At 42.6% G+C, this 19,369-nt stretch overlaps 1 protein-coding gene across 2 annotated transcripts in view; it reads right to left on the reverse strand.

Annotated features, from left to right (window-relative positions):
- Positions 1–19,369, reverse strand: part of zfr (zinc finger RNA binding protein) — a 68,617-nt gene that overhangs the window by 40,510 nt on the left and 8,738 nt on the right. For both annotated transcript variants that reach the window (XM_056285713.1, XM_056285721.1), the window contains exons 3-5: positions 19,077–19,353; positions 9,656–9,806; positions 9,238–9,459 (exon numbers count right to left, since the gene is read on the reverse strand). In XM_056285713.1, the coding sequence (XP_056141688.1) occupies positions 9,238–9,459; positions 9,656–9,806; positions 19,077–19,353 (650 nt within the window). The remainder of the gene's footprint in view (positions 1–9,237; positions 9,460–9,655; positions 9,807–19,076; positions 19,354–19,369) is intronic.

Below are 19,369 nucleotides of genomic sequence, written 5' to 3' on the forward strand. Positions count from 1 at the left end.
TACTGACAAAGTGGATGACTTGGAATGCAGGAGTCGGCGAAATAACGTAAGGTTGGTGGGCCTACCGGAGAAAGAAGAGGGCCAGGATGCACCTGCATTTTTGGAGAAGTGGTTGCCGGAGGCTCTGAACATGGATCCACGGGAGGGCTTGGTAGTGGAGCGAGCTCATAGAATCGGCGCTCCGGTAGACTCTCGCACGGGTCATCCAAGGACATTGATAATGAGGTTCATGAACTTTAAGGACAGGGAGCGAGTACTAAAGGCAGCCAAAACCAAGGGACAGGTCCTTAACAAGAACAAGCCGGTCCGTTTTCACATCGAGCTCTCTGCTGGGGTGCATAAGATGCAGCGCGACTACGATCAGGTCCGAAAGAAGTAGAGAGACAGGGGGATCCACAAGCACAGAATCACCTTTCCAGCCCAGCTCCTGGTAACACACGACGAGAGATCCCACACCTTTCAAACCCCAGCAGAAGTGGAGAGGTTTATTCAATCCCTTGGATAAGGACTGACGCAGTAGGCCATTAAGCCCACTTTATTTCCATTTACACGAAAGATGTAGCTATGTGTTCGGACTGTCGCCATTTTGCTTTTGTTTAGGCTTTCTTTTTCTACCTGGACAGGACTGAGTCTCGTTTATAGCTAGACTATTCAGCTTTTGTGGAATGCACTTAACCCTGAATGAGAGACAATGTCCAAGCACCAGCCGAAATGACATGGGCACATCCAAGTAGGCCTAGGCCTAAGGGACAGAGTCATCATTGGTTTGTGCGCCTGTCGGAGGAAGGCCCAATGCATCGCGGACTCTTGTGACCAGGCTACAGACTTTTCCCTCTCCTTGTCTTCCAGTCTACATGCACAGGTTCCAGGTTTGTGTATGTGTTCGGATGGTTAATTTTATATATGCCTACATGTTGTAAGCGTTGAACAGTTCATTACTGATGTTATGTGTGATTAGTATTTAGAAAAAGTAAGATAGCGAGCTAGAGCGAGAAGAAAAGAAAAGGTAGAGAAACTCGTTTTAGCGGTAGTTAAATGTGGGATGGGAGGGGATGTCCAGAGTTTGTGGACTTTAGGTTCGTATGGGGTTGAGGGTGGGTTTTTGTGGTTTCATTTTATTATTTATTCTTTCATCAGTGGGTGTGGTTTGTCAAAGTATTTTTTCACTACGGTTCCTAATATAACATACCGGAATCAATGTCAGAGAGTTGCAAGGTACAATTTACTTCGTGGAATTGTAGGGGTTTGATCAAACTCACAAAGGTGAAGCAGGTAATGAGCAGGATAAAATCCTTGAAATCAAAAATCGTTTTTTTTACAAGAAACACACATGGTGGATGAGGACGTTCCCAAAATAGCAAGACGATGGCAGGGTCAAGTGTTGTCTGCTCCTTACACCACTCATGCTAGAGGGATTATGATAATAATTCATAAATCGGTTCCATTACGGGTACAGCATGTAGTTAAGGACCCTGCAGGGAGGTATATTATAGTCCAGGGTAGGCTATTATCTGAAACCTTAACTTTGATAAATGTTTACGGCCCCAATGAAGATGACTCTAAATTCTATAATAGTCTGTTTTTGACTGCTTCAAATCATCCTGGGAAATACATAATAGCTGGCGACTTTAATAGTACGTTAGATCCTTCAACAGACAGGTCAACTGGTTTAGATGATACCTACAGTAAGTCCAGAAAGACGATGCACCATTTTATGAAGGAATTGAATTTGTTTGATGTTTGGAGGCATGGTAAACCGAACGCAGTAGAGTATTCCTGCTATTCCGGTACTTATAGAACTCACTCATGCATAGACTACTTTTTGGTTTCAGCACTACTTGCCTCCAAAATAGATGAATGTCATTATAGTAGTATAGTTCTGTCTGACCACGCTGCAGTATCCTTGACCTATGAAGATAATAACTTAGTGTGCGACCCCCCGAGATGGCGTTCTCAACCCGGGTGGCTTGCGGATCCTACATTCATAGATTTCTTAGATCAGCAGATTGACCTGTATTTTGAATGTAACAAGTCCCATACTTCTGCTAGCACAAGGTGGGAGGCTTTCAAAGCCTTTATAAGGGGCCAAATCATTTCCTTCACTAGCTCCAAGAAAAAGGCTACATGACTTGAAATGAAGACATTAGATGAGGAAATCAAAAAACTGGAAACAGAAATATATAATAATAGACATATACCTACAGATGTTCATGCAAGACTGCTACTGCTTAGATCAAAGAACAATGAATTGGCAGCTAATGAAGCGGCTGCTGATTTAATGAGACTCAAACAGTCCTACTATGATCAGGGGGAAAAGCCCGGAAAACTTCTAGCATGGAGCATTAAACAACAACAAACAGAAAGGTCTATTAATTGTATTGAAGTCCCAAGTGGTAGAACTATAGCGGACCCAACAGAGATTAATGAAGCCTTTAGAGACTTCTATGGGAAATTATACAGCTCTGAGTGCTCCCCTAATCTGGACACGCAAACACAATTCCTAGACAATCTTAATATTCCTAAAATTTCGGAAGAGGAATGTAGAGTATTAGATCAAGATGTAACTGCGTTGGAAATTGCAGAAGCAATTGGGTGTATGCAGGCTGGAAAATCAGCAGATCCAGATGGCATCCCTATAGACATTTATAAAAAATGTCAAACCAAATTAATACCACCCCTCTTGGAGATGTTTCAGGAATCCTTTGAGAATGGTCTTCTCCCTACATCTATGAGGGGCGCCCTAATCACTTTACTCCCAAAACCGGGGAAACCAAATACAAAATGTGAAAATATGCGTCCAATTAGTCTCCTAAATTCTGATACAAAAATACTCTGTAAAATTCTTGCAAGAAGATTGGAGGATCTTCTACCTAGAGTAGTGGGGGAAGACCAGAACGGATTCATTCAAGGGAGACAGGGTTTTCACAACGTTAGACGAGTGCTCAATATTTTATACAGTCAGAGGGAGGCGCCTGACACGGCCTTACTTTCATTTGATGCAGAGAAGGCCTTCGACCGTGTTGAATGGCCTTATCTGTTTGAGGTGTTAACACGATTTGGCTTTGGGGATACATTTATCAAATGGGTAAGATTGCTTTGTACAGGGCTTACTGCAGAAGTTTTGACGAATAGTAAGGTTTCTAAACCTTTGAACATTTGTAGAAGTTGCCCTCAAGGGAGCCCTTTATCGCCTTTACTTTTTATCCTAGCAATAGAACCATTTGCTATAGCGGTGAGGACACACAGTGATATTTATGGAATTCGAGAGGGACATCTGGAGCACAGGGTAGCACTCTTTGCCGATGATGTGATACTAATGCTTAAAAATCTGCATAAATCTATCCCAGCGCTCCTAAGCCTTATTGAAACATTTGGGAAAATATCCGGTTATAAAGTGAATTACTCCAAATCATCTATAATGTTACTGAATGAAACAGAGAGGAAGAATGGTCTTGTTTATGCTTCTACCTTCAACCCAACAGACACATTTACATATTTGGGAATAAAAATTGTTCCTGAGGTGAATAAGATTGCTCAGTCAAATTATGAGCCCATCCTGGACGCTAGTATTGCTTCGATAGAGCGTTGGACATCCTTACCTATTTCAATGATCAGCAGGATTAATATCCTAAAGATGAATATACTTCCCAAATTTCTTTATTTGTTCCAGAATATCCCCCTACCCCCTCCTTCATCTTTGTTCACGAAAATCAAGAAACTGTTTACCAACTTTATTTGGCAAAATAAACGTCCTAGATTACGTCTATCTTTACTTTATCTACCATATGATCGAGGACGCCTGAAATGTCCAAATATCCAATGGTATTACTGGGCAGCACAATTAAGGTCGATTATGTTTTACTTCTCATCTGGAAGTCCCCCAGCTTGGATTGATCTGGAAGCCTGCTCTGTTAAACCGGGCTTACCATTGCACCTGTATTTGTATTCAGCAGACAACCCTATAATATTGAATATGATTGATGTTTGGTTCGATGCTTGTAAGTATTTGAATATAAATATGTCCCGGTCACGCTTCAGTCCTATTTGGGGTAATGCCAATTTCAAACCAGAGCAAAATGATAGGGAATTTAAATTATGGGCTGAAAAGGGGTTAAGGAAAGCGCAAGACATGTACAGGGAGGAGGATGAAGTATTCATGTCCTTTGAGGAAATATCTACCAAGTATGACATTCCTTTTTCAAATATCTTCAGCTATGGAGTTTTATATCATCCTGTCAAAGCCATTCATTAGACATTCCTACCATTTCTATATCAGAAGTTGCAGTCACAAAACACTGTTATGATAAAGGTTTAGTTTCAACTATGTATGACTTATTTGTATCTGGATCTGATGAATCATCAGAGACAAAACTGAGATATAGAGGAGGAAATATCTTTAGAAGAATGGAGTGAGGCATGTAAAGAGGCCCAGAGACAGACAGTTCGCAGCAACCTAAAGCTTCTACAGTATAAATGGCTGATGTGTACATATAAAACTCCTGTTAAATTGCACAAGCTTAATGACAATATTCCTGATACCTGTGTTAAGTGTAGTGAGGCAAGAGGGACGCTGTTTCACTGAATATGGGAATGTGTGGAAGTGAAAACCTTCTGGCAAGATGTTGTTGATATGATTGATCAAATTTTGTCAAAGAAATTACCATTGAGTCCAAAGCTTTTTATTCTTGGTTTATATCCTACCATCCCACATTTACATAGCAAGGAGTTCAGATTTATAGATATGTGTATATTACAAGCAAAACGTGTAATTGCTCTTAATTGGAAAAGTGTTGATGGACCAAAAATTGGTATGTGGGTTAAAGAAATGGCTTCAAACATGTCAATGGAAAAAATAATGTATATTGTTAGACGTAAACAAAGTGTTTTTGATAAAATCTGGGGATTGTTTCTGTACTTCTTAAGACATAATACTAATGTTGGTAACTTGCTTCAGCAAGAACAAGCTCTGGGGGAGTAGAACAACTCTATCTGATTGTTTATATGGGTAAAAGCAACTGAAAAAAACCCACACCCTCTAATCAGTCTGTGAAAAAAATTACTATTATTTTTATTAATTCAATTTTTATTTTTATTATCTTCTTTAACCCTGCTTTGAATTGTATTACTTGTTATAGGGACGGGGTTATGGGGGGGGGGGGAATGTTTGCTGTACTGTGCTATTGCTTGTTTTGATGTAATTTGCAAACAAATTTCAATAAATATATTGCTTAAAAAAATGTTACACAATTTTTTAAAATACATTTACACATTCTCAAACAGAACATGTGTGTATACCAATAAATACATAAAAAATGAATAAAAAAGAAAACTGATAGGGGTATACAAAAGCTAAATGATATTGGATATTTCTGTTAGAATTAGTAAGTTCAACCCATATTTTTATGTTTTAATTGCTTTGGAAATTTTCAGTTTAAGGTATTTAAGTAATAACAAAATTCCAACTTAAATAACGAGTACTTTGCTTTGTGTTTATCTACTCTTGGCTTGACTACTGTGACGCACTTTATTCTGGTATCAGCAAGGGCTCCCTCCTGCGTCTGCAGCTGGTACAAAACGCTGCTGCTCGGCTCATCACCGGGACAAGGACGCATGACCGTATCGCTCCTGTGCTTGCCTCCCTACACTGCCTCCCTGTTGTATTTCCAATTGATTTTAAAATTTTACTGCTCAGTTTTACGGCTTTAAAGATGACAGACACAATGACACATTTACTGATGTGCAGCTGAGTGATAATCTTCAGGAAATGGGCAGGCCACATCACTGCAGACCCATCACACCCTGGTCACAACCTCTTCCAATTCCCCCCCACCTCTGGTAGGCGCTACAGAGCACTGTATCCCAAAACAACCAGATATAAAAAAGCTTCTCTCCACAGGCAAATGAATGCTTAACATTGTGAATAAATCCAACCACGTTGTACATACTGTACTGTACATGTTGTATATACTGTACTGTACATTGTACATATACTGGTACACTGTCATGTCCATCTACCTCAGACATGTATGTAAGTAACCTGCTAACATCTAGTATTTCAGTATCTCCGATATATTCTCTGCACCATTGCCCCTGTCGTTTTTACTTGGATTATTATTAGTGGCCCAGGGACATAGTGCTGTAACTAATTGTCACACACTGACAACCAACACCTACCTTTTTGACAGGGCTCAGCGTTTTCGTTTTTTTTACCGATTTTCACCGAAAAATACCCAGATTTTTTAAAAGGAGCAGACCGGTTGAAACTGATTTTCACCCGGATTTTATGTTTCCACGGATCCAAAAGTTGTTCCTGTTCGTGTACACTGCGGTTGTTTTTTGTTTTTCTTGCCCTTTTGTATGTGTTTAAAGTGGGAGAGTACTGCTGGCGTCGTGTGCGGCTGCTGCTTCTCCCTCTCGTAGACCCCCTCCCATCCACCCCTGTATGTTTGTGTTATGTTTATCTGTTGTCTTGTTTCACCCCATTTATTATAAAGCGACTTTAAGTGTTAGAAAAGCGCTATATAAGATTGATTTATTATTATTACAAAATAGAAAAGAAAATAACACCGCTGGCATTGTCAGCTTTGTCTAGCATAGGCTAGCCTTACTGTCTAAATACAGTCAGCTGGCCAAACTTTAAACTAAAGCAACTACAGTTCACCGGAGACAATGTAAACAACATAAAACACTTACATAGCATCAGTCCAGATGAAATGAACAGCCAGTTACAGTGTGATATTTAGCACAGTCTCGTTCTAGCCAAATGTTCTCAGAGCTTATTGACTGGTGTTCAGTCTGTCTGATCAGCTCAGGTTGATTCCATTTTCCTTGAGTAGAATTCCTCAGCCTTTGCTGGAGAGTCAAAGCTGATCGTTTTGCCCTCAAAAACCACATGGAGGACAGCTGGATGTTGCATAGTGAACTTGACGCCTTTCTTATAAAGGGATGACTTCACACCACTAAACACGGCCCGGTTCTTCGCCAGGTTAGTGCTTAAGTCACTGAAGAAAAGTATTTTCTTTAGTCTTAAATTAAGCGTTTTCAGTCACTAACTCAGTGAGAGGTGCCTCCATCGATGTTGTCCTGTCACTGTGATCCGTGAGGCAAGCTTCAATGCCAGTGAGAGTTTGCCCGTGGTTGTCTGAAGTAAGACGGACTGCATCAACTGAAGCTTGAGTTGGAGACAGGGCGGTTGTCAGTTCAGCTGAGAGGCTTGTCCTGAGCTTGTTGAGTTCAGAGATCAGAAGGGAGGCTGAAACAGGTTCCATATCGGCAGCTATGTTTCCCAAACTTTCAGAGACCTGTAGCACTTGAAATCTCCAGAAAGGACTTCTTCGGTTGGTTTTTTCCCCCCATATGTCCGTAGTAGTTCGAGAGGCAATTTCGTTCGACAAGTGTGGGATAAAATAAAACAAGATGTTTTTTCCCCCCAAGTGAAAAAAAAAAGTAATTTGTTTGGGAGCGACTCCTTCGCATGTCTACTCTGTCCTACATCTGGACCAGAAGTCTGGTTCCAAAAAGTTCTTCTGCCACTGTAGATGTTGTTGAATAAAGTTTTTGTGTATGCAAGTGAATCTTTACAAGTACAAACTTTGAGCCACTTAACTAGTTAACATATAATAATGTTGCTACTGTATGAGTGAATAGTGCTACTTTGGTTACCGTACAGAGGAAGGCTGAGTAGTTCAGATTGTGGTGCCGCTAGTCTGGACCCTGTGCAACTGGTAAAGTTTCTGATATTTTAAGTACAATAAAAATGTAACTGGTGGCTCAAAAGGAATGATTATTAAAGGGATGCACTGATACCACCTTTTCAGACCAAGTACAAGTACTTACATTTGGGTACTTGCTGATACCGAGTACGGATATGGGTACTTAATAATACCATTACAGTTCTAATAACATGTTTTTATTTTCATCAGATGTTCCTCACTTTCTGACTGTAACAAATTAGGTACACAACATGATGCGGTTGCTGACATTCTAATGTTAAACTTGTGTTTTCCGGAACGAACATGGCCCCGCCACACATTTCACTTAACTGTAACCTGGAACACATTCAGTGGATTTCAGTACAACATACAACCGTAGCAGAACAACTGAACTGATATGTTATGTGTTACTGCTGTCTGTGGGGACTAAACATCAGACACGAATGCGGCAAGTCACGTAGGCACGGCGGAGCACGGGTGGAGCAGGTTGTTTTTTTTTTTTTACTTGCTACACCAACTGCATGTGTGTTGCCTGTGGTTGCGTGGCAGCAGTGTTTTCTGCTACACTGCATGCATATTGCGTTTTGCCGAGTGATAATGCAGTCGGTTAAGCACGGTTTGGAAGCGTAGGCTATATTAACAGGTACTGAACTAATTAACTAGACTATTTTAACTACAGGATCATGGATACACATTGATTAAATTATCTATTTTAATGTGAAATGGAAAAAAAAACCCCACAAGGTGGCCTCCCTGGATCGGCAGAGGGGATGGAGCAGCGAATGGGACAGCTCGGAAGAGTGGGGTAATTGGCCGGATACGACTGGGGAGAAAAGGGGGAGGAACCCCACAAAGTTGCATTGTTGCGTCGCATTGCCTCTGGTACAATGGGGTATTTATTTTACTCATTTTAAACAGACTGTACTGTTTTTACACAGTTCCATGTTTTGTTTTGTTTTTACCTGTTGAAGCAGAAGTGAAGCAGTAAAACCGGTTAGCATGCAACCACACGCAGTTGGTGTAGCAGGTAAAAAAAACAAAAACAAAAAAACCGTGGTCCGCCCTGCCTATGTGACGCGTTGCGTCCGTGCCTGGGACTCATCCCGCACTCGTCTAAGTTACACATGCTTGTAACGTTGTCATTTCTCATCCCGTTTGAATGCACGGATGTGTTCGTCTGCTTTTCGGCCGCCACTCCACATCAACTATCTGGCGCCACCTCCTCCTCCTCCTGTACATACACTGGTGTCGGTGCTCCCCTAATTAATCTCACCAGCTGCCAGTTTATCTATTGTCTGCAATGTGACATGAAATCTCACCCCCTTCCCATCAGCCACTGGTCAAATCACCAAGTTCATAACTAGTCTTAATGATAGTTACAGAAAGTACAAACTCACAAACTTTATACAAGTTGTTTTTGAGTGTTGAAGTATAAACAATAAACAAACTTCTACAAATGAATGTCATCGTCAATGATTAAGAACATAACACTGAAGTCAACACATTTACTGGCTTTTAAGCTTACCCGAATACGTGACGGCGTTGGTGCTGTAGGTGGGACTCTGGGAGTACGAGGGGACAACAGAGGCTGCCGCTGCGGCCACAGGCTGGACAGTGGAGGACACTGGGTAAATTGAGAAGGTTGACGTAGCTGGGCTGGGGGCAGCTGGCTTAATGGCAGTCACTTGACGTGTCTGCTGTGTCTGTGTGTACGGCGTTACCCCCTGCGTGTAACCGGGTTTGGGGCCTGAGATTGGGTAGAGGACAAATACCAAAAAGAGAGGTAATGAGGTTCACGTCAAAATCTATTGAATTACAAAAAACAACAATACAAAATCAGGAAGTACATGAATGAGTTACTCAATAATACTGATGATTTGCCTCCTCATAAAATAAAAATGTACTGACTTTAGAGACTTTTCTTCAGGGTATAATAAGCGTACCTGTCTGGTAGTAGGACTCGGCAACGGTGGGTTGTGGCTGTGCAGCAGCAGCAGCCGCAGCCACAGCTGCTGTTGCCGTAGGCTGCTGGTAGTACTGCTTACTGTCATAGGCCACAGCCGGAGCCGTGGACCGGACGTAAGAGTAGGAGTCCTGCAAAGACCCACGACAAGGAGATGGAAGGGAGACAAAAAATCCCATTACAGTAAGCCAAATACCTGTACAATCCTTAACTCCACCAGGGAGTAACAGTGGCGATGTGACAACGCCCTGCGGATAGGGGGCATTGTCATCCTGGACAAGACCACTCCCATCATGGTAAACATGTTTCATAACTCAGATTCGCAGTGACCCTTGCCTCTAAGGAGACAAGTGGACTCAAACCATGCCAGGAAAATGCCCCCCTCCCCCCAGCATAACAGTGCCCTCGGACCTCCTCTCTTAGTCCATGGGCCAGAGCCCAAAATTTCCTATTTCGGTACACTCAAGGTGGCAAAACTTACTTATAATTTTTGAAAGGATCCATGTCTGTAGATGATATTTTGGTATGATAACCATTCCTGAGTGGCAGCTGTATCACAGTTATCAGCTCATGAAGTTAACCACCCCCTAAAGTAAATTGCATTTTAGACGCTGGTGCATATCCTGGTTTAGCCTCATGGTCAGGACATTTTTCAATGTTCTATAATATTGTCTTTGGTATCATTTTAAAGGGGACCTTCTTAGCTTTCATTCAAGCCCTGTTGTGGATATTTCTCACAAATATAGAGGTCACTTGAGCTCTTCAACCCGTCAATAACACACATCTTTCTGCAATGTTCGCCTAAACTATATACTTTCTTTTAGCCCTGTGGCATCTAGGAATATCAGGGACACAAAACACAAAAACTGGAATACTCACAGGACTGTAAAGATTCAGAAAATGTATAATATACCCATACTATTTCATTGTGTGAGGTGATTGTGAACCTTAAATTAGAAGGGCATTATTACTAAGAAACTAACTAGACCAAAGCCAGTTAGTCCATGGGTCAGACCAGATATCGATATCACCCAAGGCGACACACCTTCACTGGTGCCATTTTATTTGGTACACTAACAGAAGTAAAATAATACATGATAACCTTTCCAAATGAGCAGCTATTTCATTTTTCTTTCAGGAAACCTGTTTCTGTGCCTCTCACGATTGTGTATTTGCCCAGATTTTTACAAATATAGCATTTCAACACCCCTGGTACTGATTAGCCTAGCTTAAACTCTGGGACAGTTCTTAGTTGGCCAACAACCAAGGATAACCAGTACTGTGTACTTCCATTCATTGTGCTAAGCTAGGCTAACGTGCAGCCAGATAGCTTTCTACTAAACACATATAGAGGAAACTGGTATCTATCTTCTTGTCTCACTCTGGAGAAGATTGTAAGCTAATTTCCCATAATGTTAGCATGTTCTTTTAATGTATATGTTAATATGATTAGTTAAAGTGGCTACGAGGAACTTTCATCTTGTGTTGATTTTAGCGGCCTCATGTGGACAAAATACAGCTGTTGCATAGCAACTAGGTAATGTATCTATTTGTGGCTATGTAAGATAAATAATGGTAATATGACGCTGGTGAAGCAAAGTAAACTTTGTTTTAGTAGTGTTCATACACCTAAGTTACATGTATTTGTTTGTATGTGGCAGGTGAAAACTGACTGAATATGGCCACTGGTGAACAAGCAAGTTTTTACCCAATACCAAAGCGCCCACGGGTGGAGTGCATTATCCACTGTTCTGATGATACAGATAAGCTGGTTTCACTACGAAGTGTCGACTCATGGAGAACTCTGCTCAGGGAAGCTCAGATACGAAATCATGCACCAGTTTTGAAACTGGCAAAAGACATTCCTGAGGGACAGATTCCAGCAATCTACTACCACAGAAAGTGTCGCAGTATCTTCACTATGAAGCAAATTCTTGATGGCCTCCTTGCAAAAGAAAAGAAAAGTTGTGTCTCTGCTAAAGAGAAACAATCTAAGAGAGTAGCTCGACATGCTCCAAGTACATCTAGGACTTATGATGCAGAGTGCATATTTTGTCAGAAAAACAGCAAATATTCCAAGAGACAGAATACGAGAGAAGTACTGGTGCAGTGTCGAGAACTGCGAGCTGTTGCAAAGATCAGGAGTGCAGCCACAAAGAAAAGGGACAGCAGAATCCTTTCCATTGTGAGTAGAGACCTTGTAGCAGCTGAAGGGCACTACCACAGGTCATGCTATAGACTTTACACCAAAGAAGAGGTTTCCAAAGGAGAGGTTGCCAGCAATGAAGATGATGATGCTGCAGCCCAGTATGAAGCTGCTGTGAATAAGGCATACAATGAGCTGTTCCTCTTCATCAGGATGGAGCTTTTTGGCAATCCTCAAGTGATGACAATGACTGATCTCTCTTCTAGACTGGTAGCTTCAATGAACTCCCAAGGCATTGCCCAAGTCAAGGAATCAATCAAGAAGCACATAAGGCGAAACCTGGAGAGTGAGTTTGCTGGAGCCTTGCAGATATTCCCTGATGAGAAAGGAAAATTCCTCGACTATCCCGATAACTTGTCCATGAGGGAACTTGCCAAAGAAAATCAGTCTCTCAAAAGGGAGCTGCAGACCCTGAAAAGTGTCAGTGCACAAGATGTTATAGCCAAAGCAGCCATCAAATTGAGAGCAGACATTAAAAGTCAAGATGTTCCTCAAACCTGGCCGCCTGAAGTCAAACCAGAAGCAGAATGTCCTACCATTCCAGAGTCGCTCATTATCTTCCTGTACTCTCTACTCACAGGCTCAAATGATCCTGATCATGCATCCCAGAGAGTGCAGTGCCTTCTGCAGTCATTTGGCCATGACATAGTATATGCAGTGACATGTGGAAATACCAAGCCTTCCAAGCACATTGTTCTGCCATTCAGTGTCAAATCGTTGACAGGAAATGTAGAGTTGATAAACATCCTCAACCGACTTGGTCACAGTGTGTCCTATTCACAGATGGAAGAGATCAACACTGCCCTGTGTCTCCAGAAACTCTCATCATCAGGGAGTGGCATTGCCCTTCCAGCTAACATCCATCCTGGCATATTCACAACTTTAGCCTGGGACAATATCGACCGTCTTGAAGAAACTGTCAGTGGTGAGGGAACATCTCACAGAGTCAATGGGATTGCTGTACAAGCAAAGCCAGTCAACCCACTTCCTGTCCAACCCATGCCCACTGTTCCCAAAACAAAGAAGAGAAGCATTGATGGACCCCCACCAATGTTACCAACTTACAATGCTGGACAACGGGTAGGGCCACCACAAAGCAAAAAGTCAGATGCCGATACTGCAGCCAATACTAAGCTTGCCAGAGAGAAAAACCTTCTTTGGGTCCTAGCACGCATGTCACAACAAGAAGAACAGTCAGTCAGCAGCTGGACAGGCTTCAACATCCTGACTCGAGGAGAGATGACGGTCATCCCCGACAATATAGGCTATCTGCCTACCATCAATGCTCCAGCGACACAAATGTCTACTGTCAACGAGGTGCTTAACCAGTCACTGAGCATCATGCAGTGCTTAGGCCTGAGGAAGATTGTCTGTGTCTTTGACCAAGCCCTGTATGCGAAGGCTGTCGAGATCACATGGAAACACCATGACAAGTTCCATGATATCATCGTTAGGCTTGGGGTATTCCACACCATCTGCACACTGCTGGCAATAATAGGAAAGCGTTTCCAAGATGCTGGACTCAAAGACCTCTGCATTGAGTCTGGCATGGTTGCAGAAGGCTCAATTGCTGGTGTTATGGATGGCCGCAAGTACAACAGGGCAGTGCGACTACACAAGCTCCTGTATGAGGCTCTCATGCGACTGACCTTGAATGGTTTCCTGTCCTGGTTGGAAGAAACTCACAGGAATGACATGGTTCACCTGAATGAGACACTGAAGACCATTGACAGCCTTGGGAAAGAAGTCTCACAACATGCTTTGAAGGAGGTCCTTGAGAACAGCTCTTGTACACGCATCATGGATCTATTTGAAGTCTACCGTGAGTTCCTTAGAGGTGGAAACGGCAGCCTCTCGAACTTCTGGATGTCCTATTTGGACATGGTTGAAATCTTGTTGGGGCTCATCCGAGCATCCAGAGAGGGAGACTGGATGCTACACTTGGCTAGCATTCGAGCAATGATCCCATGGTGCTTTGCTTATGACAGGATGAATTATGCACGCTACCTCCCCTACTACTACACCCAGATGTCTGAGCTGCCCATCACACACCCAGATGTGTACACAGAATTCATGGAAGGAGGCTTCTCAGTCCAACTGGGCTCCACCAATCCCTTTGGCCGAATCCCTGTTGACCAAGCTATAGAAGAAACGGTGAACAAAGACACCCAAACAGCTGGAGGGACAAAGGGACTCAGCTTGAAGCCAGGAGCTGTGACCAAATATTATCTCACAGCTGAGTATAGAAGCATGTACCTCAGACAGCTGAGAGACCTGACAGGTCAAGGCAGGTGCAAATGGTCTCATCCAGATCTACAGAGTCCAAGGATCAAGAGAGATGAAGCAGATGTCCAGTCTCTCATGGACCTTATGGAGAATAACTGGCTCAATCCTATGTCCCCTGATGAGATTGATTTGGTTAGCCTCTCCACTGGCAACATGGCTCCACCTGATGTGACCATAGATCTCTTGAGAGCTCTTGAGAAAGGAGAAGAGGCCTACCAAGCATTCCAGCAAACAAGGTTAGATGCAGACCCACCACCTGTGAAATTCCACGACAAGATGACCAAGCAAAGTCTGAAAACATTCTCCAATGTCAGCACAAAACAAGCTCATGGAAAGAAAGCACAGGATGTGGTTCTGAAGGCAGATAGAAACCTTTTCAGTCACATGATCCTGGTGGCTGAAAGCAGGAAGGTGAATCTGAAGGATGTCCTTGCCTACCCATTGGGCCCACTACCATGGGCACTGGCAAATGCTGATGGGTCCTTACGAAAAACAAACAAGGCTGCACTTGCCAGAGAGCTTGAAAAGAATGTATCTCCTTCAGAAGACATCCCAATCCCATCTACTTCCATCACTGATGGGATGAGCCTGGTCCAAAAAATGAATGGCAACAACAAAACCTTTGCACAGGTGGCAGAGTCAGCCTTGACCCAGGTCCTCCATGAGGGAGCACAGAGTGGGAGGATTGATGTTGTTTTTGATGTCTATCACCAGACTTCGATCAAAGATGCTGAACGACTGAACCGGGGTGGAGACATCACTCTCCAGTACAAGAATCTTGCAGGGGGACACCACGTCCAGCAGTGGAGAAAATTTCTGTGCAGCTCCTCCAACAAGACCAGTCTCATCAAGTTTCTGGTGGAAGAGTGGAAACTCCCACGATACAGAGCTATGCTGCATGGCAAGGTGTTGTACATGACCTGTGAGGAAACCTGCTACAAGTTGACAGAAGATGTGTGTGAGGAAGCAGCAGAACTGCACTCCACACATGAAGAAGCTGACACCCGTCTGCTCCTGCATGCATTGCATGCAGCAAATGCGGGCTCAAAGTCAGTTATCATCACAGCTGAGGACACTGATGTCATGGTGCTTTGTCTTGGCTTCCAGAAGGACATCACCTGTCCCATCTACCAGAAGTGTGGGACTCAGAACCGCACACGGTTTGTCGACATCACCAAACTGGCAAGTTCACTTGGAGACAGCATCTGTGACAGCCTAATTGGCTTACATGCCTTCACAGGCTGCGACACTGTCAGTGCATTTGCTGGTCGAGGGAAGCTGAATGCCCTGAAGATAGTGAGAAAGCACACTTCCTGCCAAGAGACTTTTAGTCAACTGGTACAGACATGGAATGTGAGTGATGAGCTGTTCCAGAAAATTGAGCAGTTCACCTGTCGGATGTATGTTGCTAATAGCAGCACTGCTGAGGTGAACAAACTGCGTTACCAGCTCTTCTGCACCAAAAGGGGAGAGGTTGAGTCCAGCCAGCTGCCACCATGTAGAGACTGTCTCTTTATGCATGTTCAACGAGCCAACTATCAGGCAGCAATATGGAAGTGCTGTCTGCAGGCTAACCCTGTGGTGCCAAGCCCTACTGAGTATGGATGGACAGACGATGAAGGCAAGCTGGCCATTTACTGGATGCGCTCCCCACCTGCACCAGATGTGGTCTTGGAAATGCTAACATGCAAGTGTGTGCATTCATGCAAAATGCCAAGCTGCATGTGCCTGTCAAATGGACTTCCATGCACAGACATGTGCAGGTTACAGACCTGCAGTAACCAAAAACAGCAGGATGGTCCAGAACTGGACTTTGAACTTGGGGAGTCAGATGATGAGAGAAACGAGCAGTTTGATGAATGACAGTGTGATGATTCTGATGGTATTACTGTGGTAGTAGTCTATTGATGCACAGGATGTTGATTCTGGACTTGGTTACCCAGAGCTTGATAACAATAATGTAACCATATTCACATATACCCATTACCCTACCCATTACCATTACATATACCCACTAATGATATGGGATTACATGTATCATTGACTAAGTATATGTAAATGTCAATGTTGTTTAAAATATTAAAATAGTTCATTACCTCACTATGGTATTCCTTTTTATCATGTATTTTGATTGTGTATTTAAACAAATGTATAGAGACCAGTTTGTGACCTAACTGGCTTTGGTCTAGTTCTCATTTAAGGCTCACAATCACCTCACACAATGAAATAGTATGGGTATATTATACATTTTCTGAATCTTTACAGTCCTGTGAGTATTCCAGTTTTTGTGTTTTGTGTCCCTGATATTCCTAGATGCCACAGGGCTAAAAGAAAGTATATAGTTTAGGCGAAAATTGCAGAAAGATGTGTGTTATTGACGGGTTGAAGAGCTCAAGTGACCTCTATATTTGTGAGAAATATCCACAACAGGGCTTGAATGAAAGCTAAGAAGGTCCCCTTTAAAATGATACCAAAGACAATATTATAGAACATTGAAAAATGTCCTGACCATGAGGCTAAACCAGGATATGCACCAGCGTCTAAAATGCAATTTAGTTTAGCGGGTGGTTAACTTCATGAGCTGATAACTGTGATACAGCTGCCACTCAGGAATGGTTATCATACCAAAATATCATCTACAGACATGGATCCTTTCAAAAATTATAAGTAAGTTTTGCCACCTTGAGTGTACCGAAATATCGTCTGGCCCATGGACTATCTGTAGGGATCAAGAATTCATGTTTTTCCTCTAATTCGTGACTTCAGAAAGTTCAGACCCCTTCACTTTTTAAACTTTAGTTGTACATTTAAACTTAAATGGATAAAATTGCCATTTTGCCCATCAGTCCACTACACCAGTGTTTCTCAACCGGGGGTCCGCGGACCCCTAGTGGTCCGTGGTGTAATTGCAAGGGGTCCGTGAAAATAAAATATCTTAAAAAAAAGATCTTATGACATTTATAGAAATAGGATTATTTTACTCAAATGTGACTGAGACCTTTATCTACCTAAACTATAAAGGGTAACAGGACTTTTTTCTCTAATTACATCTGTTTCACAAGTGTAATTTATTGTATTTTAATAAGAGATCTCGCTCCCGTTTGCATTGTTGAAAGTTACTGCATAAAAATTCTGTTGTTACATATATCTGAAAGTTACTGAATACATATTCTGTTTTGTTACATATATATGAAAGTTACTGCATAAGAATTCTGTTTTGTTAACTATATCTAAGTTACAACTGAAAGCTCTTATTTTTGCCCCAAAGAGTGAATAAATGCTATAATGCAATTTAAAATGCAGTTTCTACTGTTTCTACAAATTGCAACCCCCCTCCCCCAAGATCAGGTGGAGGGGTCCTCAGGGTAGATCAAAAATACGCAGGGGGTCCAGGACCCCAAAAAGGTTGAAAACCACTGCACTACACTCAGTAACCCACAGCCAAACTGTACACCGATTTTTAGATTTTTTTTGCAAATTTATTAAATCTAAAGCTGAAATTGTGGTCTGGTGCATCCTGTTTGCTTTAATTATCCCTGAGATGTGTCTAGAACTTGGGAGTCCACCTGTGGCAAACTGAACTTGGTGGACGTTGTTTAGAAAGGCACACAACTGTGTATGTAAAGTCCCACAATTCACACTGTGTGTCAGGCCAGACATCAAGCCATGAAGTCCAAGGAACTCTCTGTAGACCCCCACATTAAAACTGTGGTAAAGCATAGATCAGGGCAAGGATACAAAACCACATGGCTTCGAGAGTTCACAGGAGCACAGTGGCCTCAGTAACTGTGAAACGGGGGGATTCTGGAACCACCAGGACTATTCCTGGAGTTGAAGAAGGGTCTTGGTCAGTGAGATGACCAAGTAAGGCTGGACCCGAATACCCGAGTATCTGGATATTTGTTCGTTGGGTAGATATTCAGTTTCTATTTTGCGATTCAGATATTCGGGGTTTTTTTTTTTGGCTTAATGTAGGCTATCAATAATGGCGGACTGCAAAATAACATCTGTCAGCTCATTGTTGTACAGTATTTATTATTTTTTAATTGCACTGTTAAATGTCGAAAGATATACTGTCTCGGCTGCGGCGCCTGACATCCCTCTCGCTCACGGCAGTGACGTCACGCTTCAGTCCACCATGGCCGTTTAAGGGAAAACAAAATGCTGAAGACGTCCCCCGTGTGGTGACACTTTAAATTGAGCGATGACAAGGCAGTGTGCCAAATATGCAATGTGAAACTGGCCTACCACGGTGGCACAATGAGCACGATAAATCACCTGAATGCTGTAAGTAGTAGGCTGTTCTTATACGGCATAAAAAACGGAGACTATACTAGCTTGCACTACTTACAGAGCTGCCTTGAATGAGAACTGAGCATGTAGTAGGAGTAGTCATCGGTTTTATCGAAATAAATTAAGAATCTCGTAACTGCTTTGTAAAAACTGAAGCATCTGGATTTCAGAAAGCGGTTTTCAATGGAAAGAGCAGAACCTGAAGAACAGAATCAAAACACTTTTCAATGTGTCAACACGGCTCTGAAACTAAAATCAAATTATTCACATGCCTCTGACGGCACACTTGATATTTCCATTCTACAATTCAGCAAGTCCATTCTGGAGATGACTGAAAATAGATGCAATTTTATACACATAAAAATCTCTTGTTCAGGCACCAAATGTCCCAAGCAATTTAGGACAGTGTAAACAACTCAAGTAAATGCAGTCAAAGATTGTTTGGTGTGTGAATAAATTCAAAGGCAACCATTCTAACAATCTCGGCTTAAAAGGCCAAGAACAATGCATGATATAAAAAAAAAAACAACCATGAAACTTACTCAGAAATTGAATAAAACTGTATATACAAAACCTGATCGTGAAAAATATACACCACTACTGTCAAGTAGCTTACCTGATAGTTTTGGGAGGTGACAGGAGGTGGTGGAGGAGGGACTTCAGGCTGTCGCTGCGCATAGCCATATTCTGTTGCAGCATGGGCTGGCTGGTACCCACCATACGCTGCAGCGGTGGCTGCCACAGCCACAGGTGCTGGCCTGGCTACCGCAACTGTGGCTGCAGCTGGGGCATAAGCAGCTGCCACAGTGTGTGCTGCCACAGGGGCTTGGTGTACCGTGTAGCTGGCAACGGTGGTAGGGTGAGTATAGGCTACCCCAGCAGCCGGCTGCTGACTGTAAGGGCAGGAGA

The sequence above is a fragment of the Lampris incognitus genome, chromosome 1 (assembly GCF_029633865.1).
Source record: "Lampris incognitus isolate fLamInc1 chromosome 1, fLamInc1.hap2, whole genome shotgun sequence".
In the NCBI taxonomy this organism is placed as follows: Eukaryota; Metazoa; Chordata; class Actinopteri; order Lampriformes; family Lampridae; genus Lampris; species Lampris incognitus.